The sequence below is a fragment of the Schistocerca gregaria genome, chromosome 4 (assembly GCF_023897955.1).
Source record: "Schistocerca gregaria isolate iqSchGreg1 chromosome 4, iqSchGreg1.2, whole genome shotgun sequence".
Lineage (NCBI taxonomy): Eukaryota > Metazoa > Arthropoda > Insecta > Orthoptera > Acrididae > Schistocerca > Schistocerca gregaria.
The window spans coordinates 400,429,344-400,444,269 of NC_064923.1; the positions used below are offsets into that span (position 1 = coordinate 400,429,344).

Genomic DNA, 14,926 nt, shown 5'->3' on the forward strand with positions numbered 1-14,926 from the left:
TTTCCATCACAACTGTGAATAAATAACCAGCAAAATAAAGCAAATACATATAGAAAGTTATGTAGAGATTGACATCATCAATTATTTGTGAATATTACAAAACTACGTCTTACTTTTGAAGACCTAATAAATACTTGTTCACTGGGCAAACTGAATTTGAGTAACAGAAACATTAACAAGCATTACGAAAATTAGAGGAACTAATGGAAGAAAGGATGAAATGAAAACAAATCAAGAATCTCTACAATATAGTGTAATGTACTCTCAACTTTATTGATAATATTTACATATATACAAAATAATACAGTTATAGCACAATGCCTCCAAAAGTTAGTTAGCCTTTTTTTCTAAATAAAACAGCTGTTCCAATAGAATAAACTTTACCTTCCCTCCAAATTAGTTTAAATTAATCGTAGATCTCTCATATCTGAAGCTCACAACAATTTTGAAAGCATAAAATGAAACAATATACACTGACATTTAGCTGACACAGAACAGTGTAAAACATAGATATATCACACAGAAAACTATATACAACAAAATTTCCAATGCAAAACGAATCCTAACAGCTTATGTGGTTCAGAAAATGTCATTCAAAGGCCAAGAAGAAGAGTAGCAGCAGACGTGCTTTGTGTCTGGGATGCAACTGTTGCTGGAGCGGATGCCTGACGAACACTCATCTCCCATGTATCAAGTAACTGTGACACAGAAAATCGTCCAGGCAGTTTCAGGATGCGTGATGCCAAAGCTTCTCGAACTGCTGCCAGGAACCCCGTGGAGCCATACTCATGTGGGGCCATATGGCATCTAGGGGGTGTTTGGGGATAATCCTCAGGCACTGATAGTGATACAGGTGGCACACATGGTAGATGTTTGTCATCTAGCCAACACAACAACTGCACTGCTCTTGAACCTGGTTGCTGTGTTGGATCAAGGCTAACCTGATAACAGATTCAAAACAAGTTGTTTTCATTTCTCTTCAGTGACATTTTGCACAACTATAACTAAGATTAAAAATATTTTGTACCATGTTTATTCTCATCTGTCAAATCCAATGCTATATAACAAACCACACTTTTCAACTACATATTAATTTTATTTTTAGAAGAAAAACCACATAATTTCCAAAATATGTTTGCCGTATTTTTTAGACTAACAGGCAGGATAGTAGTAGTAGTAGTAGTAGTAGTAGTAGTAGTAGTGGTGGTAGTAATTATGAAATATTTGCTATTAATAAAATCAGGGAGACAATCATGCAAATAATTACTCATAAAACTAGTGTGGGTAGTGAAAATACTGTTAAACAAAATTGCTAATAAATATTTTAAAAAATTAAAAACATCTCCATCTTCAAATGCAATACTGTTATCTTCTCTACATGTCTGAGGACCAGTGAAACTACCAATTACCCTCTTGTATGTGCAAGTGAAGACTTGTAGATACATACATTATTGCTGCCTGGGTGTAAATAACTACACAAGCCAATCAAACTATATTTTTTATTGTTACACTATGTTAGGTAATAGCGTAATATGATGGTGTTTTGGACAGTAAATTGATATCTAACCTCAGATTTTTCCTATTGCGATTTTGTTATGAACTTCAGAATTAGCAAAACTTAAGTAACTGTAATGAAAAGTAACTTAATTTTTCAATATGACCATAGATGATAGTGAAATATAAAACTTGGAAACAATTCCTTAAAAAAAAAAAATATTCAAGTTTCCACTGCATTACGTTTCCTTTCACTCTACTCCCAAATGCATATGCCACAGCTTTTTCTCTGATGAACTGCTTATTGTAGGTCTTCATTCAATTTAGGTTCTGTCAGTCTCAACCTCGGCAGATGACTGAACATCTCTGCTACATGGTGAGCAGCAATCTATCCTTTTCATAATACTGTCATTATTCAATTCTGGATTTTCCAAGGTTTAAATCTACTAATGAGAGTGCCAACACTATATTTGTTCATCCTCATCTGGACCATTCCTCCGTGGCATGAGATGTTTACCAGTTAGAATTGATGGAGGAGATGAAGAATTGATGGAGGAGATGAAGAATTGATGGAGGTGACGAAGAAGTTCAGAGGAGTAGAGCTCGTTTTGTATTTTCAAGAAACTGGGAAAAGAGCATTACAGAAATGATGCCATACTTAGGATAGCAATCTTTAAAATAAGGCAGTTTTCATTGTGGAGGGATGTTTTCAGAAATTTCAATCGCTAGTTTTCTCCTCTGAATGCCAAGACACTTTATTGACTTCCACCTACATATGGAGAAATGATAACCGTGATAAAATACGAAAAATTAGATCTCGCACTAAAAGATTTGGATGTTCATTTGTCCTGAGTGTTATTTGAGTGTGGAACAGTAGATAAATAGTCTGAAAATGATTTTTTGCACTCATTGCAATATACTTATGTGTGAATTGTAGAGCAATTATGTAAACACAGATGTATATGCAAAACAAATGACAAATGAACACAAAGCAAATATGCTTTGCACATTCAACAATAAAGACTCCCATCCAAGTAAAGTGTGGTATATTTTACAGGCTTTCTTACCACTGTTTTGCAACACACTATAAAATCATGACGAAATATCTAATCTGATGGCTCTCCATATGTAAATTACAGTAAATATCTCCAAAAAGGTCAGGCACGAGCTTATGAACATCAACATTATAAAAACATAGTAAATGTTATGAGACACTAAAAAAATTTAAAATATGAAACATCTCAGTTGTTGCTGTGACTGTGTTGTTAGCATTTTCCATTTCATGTCAAACGACATTAAAAAAAGGAATGTTAATGTCAAAAGTGACATGCAATTTCCATCTTAATAGTTGGTTCACTTTAGGGGCAGTCATACAAATTACCAGCAGACACAATATTAAACTTCTGTATCAACAATGAATTATTATTTATCCTCATAATCCTTATGTAACAAACAATGGAAAATCCACCATATAGTGGAGATGCTGAGTTAGGCACAACAAAAAGACTGTTAAAAGAAGTTTTTGACCGAACAGGCTTTCATCTGTGCATGCATACACACACACACACACACACACACACACACACACACACACACACACACACACACGACCACAGTCTCTGGTTGCCAAGGCCAAACTCTCAGAAGATTCAGTGTGGTCTTGGCAGCCAGATAATCACATGTGAGTTGCATCTGAGGGGTGTGTGTGTGTGTGTGTGTGTGTGTGTGTGTGTGTGTGTGTGTGTGTGTGTGTTTTCTGATGAAGAACTTTTTGGACGAAAGCTTGTTTGACAGTCTTTTTATTGTGTCTATCTGTGACTCAGCATCTCCGTTAAATGGTGAGTAGTAACATTTCTTTTCACAATATAATCCTTATTTAAATTTCACAAAATAAATTTACATTAACTACAAATAAAAAAATCTTTCAGAAAGACATAAACCTTAAATCGTTGGTCCAGTCGAGCAATTTCGCCCTGCAGAACATCTGGTATATCATTTGGCTGCTCTTCCACTTTCTTCTTCTTCAATGGTGGTGGCATCATCCTGCAGAAATTACACACATTGTTTCATTCACTAGCAGAATAATTAAGACAATTGCATAGGAAAAAGATCGTATTATGAACAAATTTATATTTTGCATTTCTATATGTACAACAAATATTACTTTAAATGAGTGAAGCATAAAATATTTGTGAAGCAATGGTGCTTTATGCAAAGTTGTACAAATTAATGGGTATGTGCTAATAAAAAATGGAAAAAAATCATTTCTTTTTATCATTACCATACTTAGCAAGAAAATATACTGTAATAGAGAATGTACTAAATTCTTGTCCTGTTCGCTATGATTTAACAAATATTTTCAATAATTATCTGCTTTCTGTACACTAACAGGAAATTACAAAATATGTTACAAAATATAACAGTTGCTCCCATATATTCTGAAAGTAATTTACCTGTCAACAGTTCAGTTCTTTATTCAATCGCTTACACACAGCTATTGGTGTAACAGCACTCATAGCTTCCAGTGATCCTAACAAATTATGCACAACATGTTACTCTACATACTCAAAGACACAGGGCAACACACTCACTTCAGCTACAGACCACAAATGCTGAGGTCCTCAGAAGACATATTTCTAAGCACTGTGCAGGGAAGATTTCATGAAGGTCATATGCATGTATGTGCAGGGACCAGCCACAGATCTACACTCAGCATTCATCAAACAAGCAAATTCCAGTTTAACACAACAATAACTAGTAGCGATGCCATGTTTAGCTAGAAGCCAGCACCAATAATTTTCCATCAAACATCCAAAGAATGCATGCCTTTCGTCCAGGCAGTGCTCCTATGTATGAAGCTGTATACAAATGGACCTCTATTATCTGTCCACATGAAACTCTGGCTGTGCAGATCTTCAGAGACATTGTCCCTGATGGTTATGTGTATCCTTATGCTAAAGCAATAGGAGAGTTAATTTGAAGCTTTGCTGGTCTCTGTAGGCCTCTGCCCCAGATCCTTACTGCGCGGATAGGAGATTTGCAGGAAAAAAGAGGTGTTCGCTTCCTACAGGTCTCACTGGCATCACCTTTAACAGCATCACACATAAATGTGTTATGGCCCACTCCAGGTAACCATAGTTGATACTGATATCACCTGGGCTATACTAAACTGACATTTCTGATTTTCGTATTAAATGTATATTCTACACTCAAACATATTTCTTTGTGTGAAGCTCTGTTTTTCATATTTTCATGCTCTTCCTCTTTCTTCTTGATTCAGTTTGCCCAGTTGTTGGCCACTTTATTTCAACCCAGTCTTTCCTCAAGCTTTAACTTGCACCCATGTATTAAAATGTATGTTTGCATTTATTTCATGTGAAGTTTCTTTTTCTTCAACATGTTGCCAATTTTCAACTTTGGCTTTTCTTGTAAATACTGGTGTATTTCAGACTCTTTCTTGAAAAGGCCACAATCCTGGTTGTCTTCATTCATGATCCCCACTACTTGACGAACCTTTCTAACTTCACATTTATCAGATCACAGGAAAAAATTCTACTGGTCATTTTATTCTGGATCATTCATCTTATGTTAATATAGAATGTAGTCCTCATTTTATGCAGGTCTTTGTTATGCCACCTTCTGAACACATCAGTCTCTCATCAAGCCTAATACCTTCCATGACATATTTATTTCCTTTCTTCATACCTTCTTATTCAGACACTTCCTATTCATCAGAAAGCAGACTGCTGTGTACAGAGCCTCTAGTCAAATGACTGCACAAAAGCAGCTGAACTTAACAACAAAGAACATGGGATTGTTTGTCATAAACACCTATAGTCAGCTGGTACATCTGTGTTCTTTCTTTATAATGTCATTTTCTGTGCAGCTATCTAGAAACCATCATATTTGCCTTCCAAAGCAACACAAGACCACTTCTATCATAAGCTGCTTGACCACTGCCACAGACTCATGATGTTGTTGTTGTGATCTGAGACTGATTTGATGCAGCTCTCCATGCTACTCTATCCTGTGCAAGCTTCTTCATCTCCCAGTACCTACTGCAACCTACATCCTTCTGAATCTACTTAGTGTATTTGTCTCTTGGTCTCCCTCTACGATTTTTACCCTCCACACTGCCCTCCAATACTAAATTGGTGATCCCTTGATGCCTCATAACATGTCCTACCAACCAATCCCTTCTTCTAGTCAAGTTGTACCACAAACTTCTCCCCCAATCCTATTCAACACTTCCTCATTAGTTATGTGATCTACCCATCTAATCTTCAGCATTCTCCTGTACCACCAAATTTCGAAAGATTCTATTCTCTTCTTCTCCAAAAATATTCAACGTCCATGTTTCACTTACATACATGGCTACAATCCATACAAATACTTTCAGAAATGACTTCCTGACACTTAAATCTATACTCGATGTTAACAGATTTCTCTTCTTCAGAAATGCTTTCCTTGTCATTGCCAGTCTACATTTTATATCCTCTCTACTTCGACCATCATCAGTTATTTTGCTCCACAAATAGCAAAACTCCTTTACTACTTTAAGTGTCTCATTTCCTAAACTAATTCCCTCAGCATCACCAGACTTAATTCGACTACATTCCATTATCTTTTTGATTTTGTTGATGTTCATCTTATATCCTCCTTTCAAGACACTGCCCATTCTATTCAACTGCTCTTCCAAGTCCTTTGCTGTCTCTGACAGAATTACAATGTCAAGATCTCATGAAACTTATCAAATCTCAAAGGCCTAGTTAAAAATCAAAAAAATAATAATGCAGTAACATATCACGACAAGTGTTTCCTGATAATGCAAACCAAAAGGTTTCCTTTTTTGCAAGGTAGCATTTATTGCCCAATTTTCTGCTGATTTTTCACTCAAAAGCTTTCATTCATTCATTCTGGTAAGTTCCTATGGGACCAAACTGCTGAGGTCATCGATCCCTAGGCTTACACACTACTTAATCATCTATCTCTCTATCTATTAAGAATGTACTGTGCATGAAGGACCACATATAGTATAGCAGCTATACATCCCACATCTTCTCTCTCTCTCTCTCTCTCTCTCTCTCTCTCTCTCTCTCTAACCCCCCAACCCCCTAATGCATGGACATGCAGATGTGTCTCTCTCTCTCTCTCTCTCTCTCTCTCTCTCCAACCCCCCAACCCCCTAATGCATGGACATGCAGATGGATAGCCATCCACACCGACACAAACAAAAGGATGCTACTTGAGTAGCCATGGATACTATACTTAAAATAAACTTAACTGAAACAAAAAATTATATCAGATGTAAGCACTTACTTAATCTCGGGCCCATACAATGCTTCTAAACATGGGCCAAATGTTCGCTGGAGAGTGTGATTTGCAAAAGAACTCTGTAAAGTATTGCTAACTGCCTCCAACAAAGGATTGAAGAGGCTATGTTCCTTCAAAGCGCTTATGTGAGTTGGAGGAGGAAGAATTCCCTCACCCTGTAAGAAAACTTCCATTAAGTAATGTACACCTGATTCCATAATGTTTTCAAATTCCGAATGAAATAATACAAAAAAAAGAACAATTTTTGTATTTATTCAGATTGTGATAACTTAGGCCCTACCCAATTTTGATCAATTTTATGACAAATTTTATCAATGTATAGGAACACATTCGGGAAAGGGGGGAAAGGGGCTATACTTGACTTAAAATCAGTTAAAGTGAACTTGGTTTACTTAAACCACGAAATAAATATACCAGCATTTGACAATGAATAAAGTGTCAAAAGTACCATGAACAAAAAAAATTACAGCAAACCTAAAATGAGACTAGGTTGTAAAGGAAGAAAAACATTACCAACAAAACATTTTCATTAGGAACAATCAGATGTTGGGACCACACAGAGGGGGAAAAAAAACACTTTTTACAAAGAGATTCAGAAATAAAATAAAATTAAAACTTTAACAAAACAATTATGAGAGGTAAAGTAACAGTAGTTTGATCACAACACTTATGTGAACATAATGAAGTCAAAAGCAAGTATATTTTTAGTGACAGAACTTCAGCACTTCTCAGTTGTCCTTTTCTCTAACACTGCTTCACTGTATGTCAAAAGTTGTGTATTAACCCTAGAAGTGTACACCAGGAGCTTTCTGTTTGTTACTGTGCATGCACCACGGCACGTACCCAGCCTGCTGTCACCAATATAAATTCAGCATTGAGTCAGATTTAGTAGAGGACAGTCATTCATAGTTGTGAGGCATTTTTGTTTAATTAATTTGACAGAAATATTTTTAAGGGTCATTGTGTTGACACGCTGTGCAACTATTCTGTCACTTAGTATGAAGTTCATTTATGTGGACATGGTTTGTGGGGAATGATGTTTTACTAATGGAACAAGCTATACGAGGAGCATAGTTAGTGGATCTCAACCGTGAAAATGACCCAGACGATTTTCATAATGAAAGTAATTCTGAGGCTGATGCTCCAGCAGCAGATATGGACAATGGTGAAACTGAGTAGTCTGCCGAATCTTCAGACAGCAATAAGAAATTACTGTTGTCAACAGTACACATGATCATTGCTGTATGTAAGAGGAGGGGCTGGCCTATTGCTGATAACATTGTAGTCTTTATTCCAACAGTGTGGTAATAATGAATGAATCAGGGTGTATACATGGACCAGGAAAAAAAAATCCTGGATTTTTCTAGATTTCCCGGATAAAAAACACACTTTTTCCCATGTGAAGATACAATATATTTTCCCACGGAACTGAAAACTTACCAATACTTTGAATGGTTAACATTTTATACATCATCGGAGTAGAACTTTCAACTGACATTTTCTTACTAAATTACAAAAGTATAAATTCGAATTCCACCAAAAACAGCACTTTAGTTCTCAAAGAATTGAAACTGAATTTGCGATGCCCTTTTGTAAGCCAATCATACCTCATGTCAAGTGATCTCACCAGCCAAAGACAGCAGACATTGAGAGCATAGGACGTGTGATGTAGTCAGCCAATAACAACATCACTTTTAAGTAATGCGAACATACAAATAGGAAAAGTTAATGGTTTAAATTAATATACACAGTGCACCTACAAGAAAAACTAAGCTTTCACTTATAAAATAAGCTACAAGAGAAATTAATCTTTCACATGTAATATTGATCTTTTCTGTGTATGTTACACTGTAAGGTGCATCACAAAAATGTGCCACTAAAATTTAAAATAATGAAATGCATGTCTTGTCTTCTGGGCTCGAAATTCTTCTAAGTGGTCAGACCTCAAAATGTTAAGTTGTGAACGAGAGTCAAACACTGTGTGGTTTAAGAAATTAATCGCACAGTCTCACACTTAACATAAAAGGAAAATTACATTTTTAACACTTTTCAAACAACCCGAGAACTAATGGAAATAGGTTCATTTCAGCAGTTGGCAGAGAGCACCAGAAAACAGGCGTTATGGCACTTGCGCAGCTACAATAACGTAGGAAGCCCATATGGTCATACATATAAGGCATTAAGGTGTCTTACATTATGTTATAAAAGAAACAGGACATCAGAGGATACTCCAAGAGCATCGGAAGTACGTAAACCATACAAAATTGTATAATTCAGTTTGAAGTACACCGTAAATTTTCTTGGAGTACCAGTACTCTACTATCTCATGTTTGGTTTTAATTATGGCAAAATGGCATATGAGCTAGAAGTTGAAAATGTGCACTTGTAATTTAGCGAACAGTAGGGGAATGAAATGCTTTGTTTCAAATAAATGGACTGCCTTAGCAGAAAAGATTAATAAAAGCCAAACTTCCTTAGCAAATCAGCAAAAATAACTTCACTGCTCTGCCATGTGACAATTGCTTGACTGCCAAAAACATGGAAATGAAATAAAATCAGAAAACTGAAACTAATAATATATTTCAGCCTCCCGTAATTATGTGAATGTATTTTAATTCATTCGATAGCTCCTGGCCACAGAAATCCATTTTGTTTTCATTTGACATGGGAGCATAGCAAAATCATGAAACGTAAACAAGGGTCATGTGGAGACCACCCCCTCCTACTACAGCTCAGAATGCTCTGAGCATGCGCGAATCTGGCAGCTTGGGTGCAGCAGGAAACATTTTTCAGGCTAGCATGTGGCTTCAAGTAGCCAGAGAAGCAGGAGAAGGTACTCATCATATGCAACTGAACTGCGCATGCGCATGTGCAAGCTGGCAACTGCACAAACGAACCTAATGTTAACAGTTGTGACGTCACACTCATCGGAAGCAGTCTATTGTTAAGAAGTACTGCTGCATAGTCTTTGTCCTAAGACCTTCAACACAGTTTGCTGTTGACAGAGGCTTGTGGGTGCACGGTGTTCTGTTGTTGTAAATGATACATTTATTTTGCAATTAAAGTTTTATTTTTGTATTTTTCTCTCATTTATGTTTTATTGCTGCAGTATTATTCTGCAGTAGTCGGATACAGTAATATTCTTTGTTAGAGTATCAGTTCTTACCAGTCAAAAAAATAAATAAATAAAAATAAAAAACAAAAGAACTGAAAATTGAAACCGTGAAAACCTCCTGAAATTCCACATAATTCCTGGGTTTTTCCCAGTTTTCTCCAGGACAAAAAGTTCCTATGTTTTTCCCGGATTTCCCAGTTGTCCCGAGGCATATACATCCTGTGAATTTATCAATAACTGAGAACACCTCAAAATATTTGTGTAATACATGTACTTCATTAAATGAATACTATCTCATCTAATTAAACATCGAGTAAAGTCTTTAGATTTAGATCATTTTGAAGTATCTTCACTGAAAAGTATCCAAGACAGTTTTATTTAGTCTCAAAGTTTGGATGCATTAACACTAATACTGATTTAAAAGTACACGAGAGACATGAAACAAAATGAGTTTAGTACATGAGAGTCCAAATTCATAATAAAATATTCTATTTTCAGGCGATTTCTCCAATAAATAACTGACGATCACTGTTACTCTGGTACGCACTTCACATGACAATTTCAGAGGTCTACAATACTAGGCTTAACTGTTTTGTGATGGGAACCAATCCAACACCCTCAGTGACTCTGATCACACCAGAAATGGTACAAAGGGATATGACAGAGGCTTCAGTCACAATATTATGTAAAGGAAAGTTTCCACTCGCCATATAGCAGAGATGCTGAGTCACAGATAGGTACAACAAAAAGACTGTCACAAATAATGCTTTTGGCCTGTAAGGCCTTCGTCAGAAACAGGCAAGACACAGACACACACACACACACACACACACACACACACACGCACACACACACACACACACACACACACACACACACAAATGAAACTCACACACTCGACTGCAATCTTAGGCAACTGAGTGTGGCTGCAGATGCCTGAGACTACAATCATTTGTGTGAGCTGTGTTTGCATGAGAGTGAGTGAGTGAGTGAGTGAGTGAGTGTGTGTATCGTCTATTTTTGACGAACGTCTTAAGGGGCGAAAGCTTTATTTGTGAGTTGTTTTTTCCTCTACCTATCTGCAACTCAGCATCTTCATCATATGGTGAGTGGCAATTATCCTTTTCATAATATTGTTACATTTCATCCAGGATTTTCCATTGTTTACTTTTTGCCAGAGGCTTCAGTCAAGATTTTCAACCAGAATCGGGGAGCTGCCAGAAAAATCTCTTTCAAGGCTGGCATTGCCATGGAAGAGAATGTAAGCGAGCTTGATAAATCTCTTCAAATTTTCACATCCACTCCTATTCCCAATGATCCACAGTCAAACAACAGAATCATGATCCTCATGAAATTCTTTGGCTATTTCCTTTACTGAACTGATCTCTAGAAGATCATAGGTGATGGCATCAGCCTCATGAAAACCAATGCAATTTTAAACGTAAGATGGTGTCCCTGCTCTGTCTAACCATCCAATTGCAAGATCAACAGTAACTGGCACTACTGGGACTACATATGTGATGCCCTTTCATAAAGGAATATGCCAGAGGTAATTTATCCAAAATTTTGGATAACACAGACTTCATAAATGGAAGGCACTCCATCCTGAATGCCAAGATATCTTTTATAAATCACACTGACCCTGGCCATTTTTGATTTCCTACACAACATACACTTTCTAGGACCACTCAGATCTATTTTGAATATAGCCTGGTCTGATGAATTTTATTGTTAATTCTCTCACAGCAGACTGGAGGGAGCTATTAAAGAAAGGAACTAAGAGGGGAAACTGACTGAAATGTAGTCCCAAACGGCTCAACCTGAGCAGCAATAATCTAAAAGACAAGCTGAGCTTTCAACATCTTGTCCCTCAAAGACTTGCACAATAATTGATAGCTATGATTCACAGGAATTCCAATAGTGACCTCTTGTTCAGTTTACCCTTCACGTATGTTTCAACACTCACTAATATTTTTCAAGCCCAGACTAAAACCATTTTATTTTGAACCAACCTAACCTGACAGCATAAAACTTTCCTGTGGAAAAACAAAGGTGCCTGCAATAGTGGTGAAATCAAATTGGCAAGCAAAAACCTCTCAGAAAATGAACAGGGTTTCAACTAATGTTAATACACTGTCTTAATGGCTTAACGCACTATACGTTGGCCACATGTCCCGAGTCCAAACGCACAGGATCCTCTGGATTACCCTCAACCTTTTTGCTTGCTTTTCGGTTCTCTTAAGAATGCCTTAATAGCATTACAGCCATCCATGCACACCAAACAATTTAACTTTCCAGATTTACCTCAGATGGTGACTAACAGCCACAAATTCGTCAACTAAACATTTTGCTACACTAGTTCCCAAAACAATTTGAAGTGAAATACCTACTCAAAACTTAGCTTCACAAAGTATCACAGAAATGTAAACAGATCCATCTGCTGTTTTGGCAAACCTTATTCAAAACATCATCAAACACAACCTGCAGTTGTTGCGCAAAAAATGGCCCCAGTACAAACACAATGCTGTAATTTATTCCTGACCCTTGAAGTTGAACTTTGCTGGTTATGACACTGTCTGGAAACACATCCAGTAGAACACTGACAAGGCTGGAAGTGTCTTGAGAAAACTGGTGTCTCACAACAGCAGGCGCAAACAAATCTCTGCCTTCATCATGGCATCCCTCAGTACATCAACTAGCATCGTTGACTGTCCCTCAGAAGTTCCTGCATTAGGAGCCTGATGCTCAAAGTGACTGCCTTGAGGTGTGGCCTGATTGATGGGATTAAACACAACAAAAATGCACAAACTTATTATAAACATACTTTTCTTCATTAAAATTGGTAATTTTATTTCCCCACATCGGTTTTACCCGTTTTATCATCAGAGTAGACAATTGGTTAAGTGCATCCAGCACTGGCAGGCAGCATTGCAAAAAGCTACATATGATTCAGGAGGATTGGAGCAATGGCTTTTTGTGGCAGTTAGCATGGATAAAAGCAATGTCATCTTCCTAGCAGCCTCGAGCCAAGTATGCTTCTTTCCCCTTGTATGACTGGACAAGGCCTGCTTGCCCATACTACTGAGGGAGAAGCTTGTGTTACACAGCTTGTATTCAAAACAGTATTTCTCAGGTGTGTGTTCTGTGAACCACAAAAATTCTGGATCCTCAGTCCAGCGAACGCTGAATGTATAATTTCAGTTCTTTGAGTGAAGTCGAAGCTAATATACGCATTATTTATATAGGATCACAACTAAACAATATAGCAAAATGTATCTAAGAGATCATGAAGACAGAAAGCCACTAAAACATTTCGTAACCCAAACTACTTTCTTTCCTGTGAGCAACCTCCACCCAACCCCACATTTAAGTCCCTCATAGACTAGGTGCAAAGGAAGGCAACATCTTTCTTGTGTGCATGTAAGTGAAAGTAGTTTACAGTGAATATGAGCCACAGCAGCATCGGAAATGTCGGTGAGCAAAGAGAGAAACAACACATGGAGCTGCCTGTACTGCCTACAATCCCCACTCTCCATCTGGCCACCTGTGTTGCACTGCTTCCATTGCAGGTGTAAACTCAACATTAACACAACCAATCACAGGATGCCGGAAGCCCAAGACATGCTTATTAGTATATCATTGACATTATTTTATGCCTACCACTGAAGCTGTATAATAAATCTTATTCGCCCAAAACATACTCAGTTCTGGCTGAATGTACATACTTCAAGGATAAAGGAGACCACTCATAGATAAAGCAGAAGTGTTGAGTTGTCAACAGGCACACACGAAACAGAAAGAAAAACTTGCTGAATTTTGGTACAAATTGAACTACACAAGACACACACACACACACACACACACACACACACACACACACACACACACACACACACACACACACACCTGTGACCCTAACAGTGTTGGCTAAATGTGGAGTGTCAAGATTGCTGTTCGACACGTGGAATAGGGCGAGGTGGGGATAGGACAGAGGAAGGAGAAACTGTGGGGTGGAATGTACCAATTTCCTGGACATTGACCTCCTCCTCTCTAATGAATTCATCCACATCTCTATCCTTATTAAACTCAGAACTCCCTTGTCCAGTACGCTGAAGATCTCATGAGAGTCTACACATACAAGCACTGTCTCCCAAATTTAGATTTAGTCCATAAACAGATTTACCATGCTGTATCCTTACACATCTCTAACCAACCAATCACCCCAAGAATCAGCCACAAAGGAACACCCCCCCCCCCCCCCCTCCCACCCATCGTCCAATATCAGCTTGTCAGCTTGGAGTTTAACCACTTCGCCAAGGTTTGATTATCTATCATCTAACCCAAGATCCTTTCCATGCTTCCTAAAGCAATTTCCATCACCCATCCAACCCATGCAACATCCTTGTCTATATCCAGACCATACCCACTTCCTTGCCAGAGAGATCATATCCCTATGGAAGACCAGGGTGCAATAACTGTCCAGTCCATCCACCCAGCACCTCCTACTCCAGGCCTGTCACAGGCTTATCCTACCCCACCAGCGGCAGGGCCACCTGTAAAAGCAACCCCATCATACACCAACTCTGCTGCAATCACTGAACAGCTTTTTATGTAAATATGACAGCCAACAAGGTGTCTATCAGAATGAATAGCCACCGCCAAACTGTGGCCAAGAACAAAGATGACCGTCTGATGGAACAACACGCAGCTGAAAACCATCTGCCCTATTTCAATAACTGCATCACAACCCGAACCATCTGAATCCTTCCCTACACCACCATCTTTCCTGAACTATGCAGACCTTCCAGGCATCATCTCCATTAACCCTCTGTCACCACAAACTCCACTTTACAGTTTACCCTTCCTCTATCCTATCATCCCCAAATAATTCATGTCTCTACACCACCTTCATTGTGGACCACAGCCCACCAGATCTGACACCCACATGCCTAGCTTGTGCACCTGCCACCCCTAACTCCTGCA

The 14,926-nt window shown here is 38.0% G+C and overlaps 1 protein-coding gene across 4 annotated transcripts in view; it reads right to left on the reverse strand.

The window, feature by feature from the left end:
* Window positions 1-235: 235 nt before the first annotated feature.
* LOC126268040 (mediator of RNA polymerase II transcription subunit 15) overlaps window positions 236-14,926 on the reverse strand; it is a 129,625-nt gene continuing 114,934 nt past the window's right edge. For all 4 annotated transcript variants that reach the window (XM_049973465.1, XM_049973468.1, XM_049973466.1 and 1 more), the window contains 3 exons: window positions 6,814-6,983; window positions 3,435-3,537; window positions 236-941 (listed from right to left, as the gene is read on the reverse strand). In XM_049973465.1, the coding sequence (XP_049829422.1) occupies window positions 594-941; window positions 3,435-3,537; window positions 6,814-6,983 (621 nt within the window). In that variant the 3' untranslated portion in view covers window positions 236-593. The remainder of the gene's footprint in view (window positions 942-3,434; window positions 3,538-6,813; window positions 6,984-14,926) is intronic.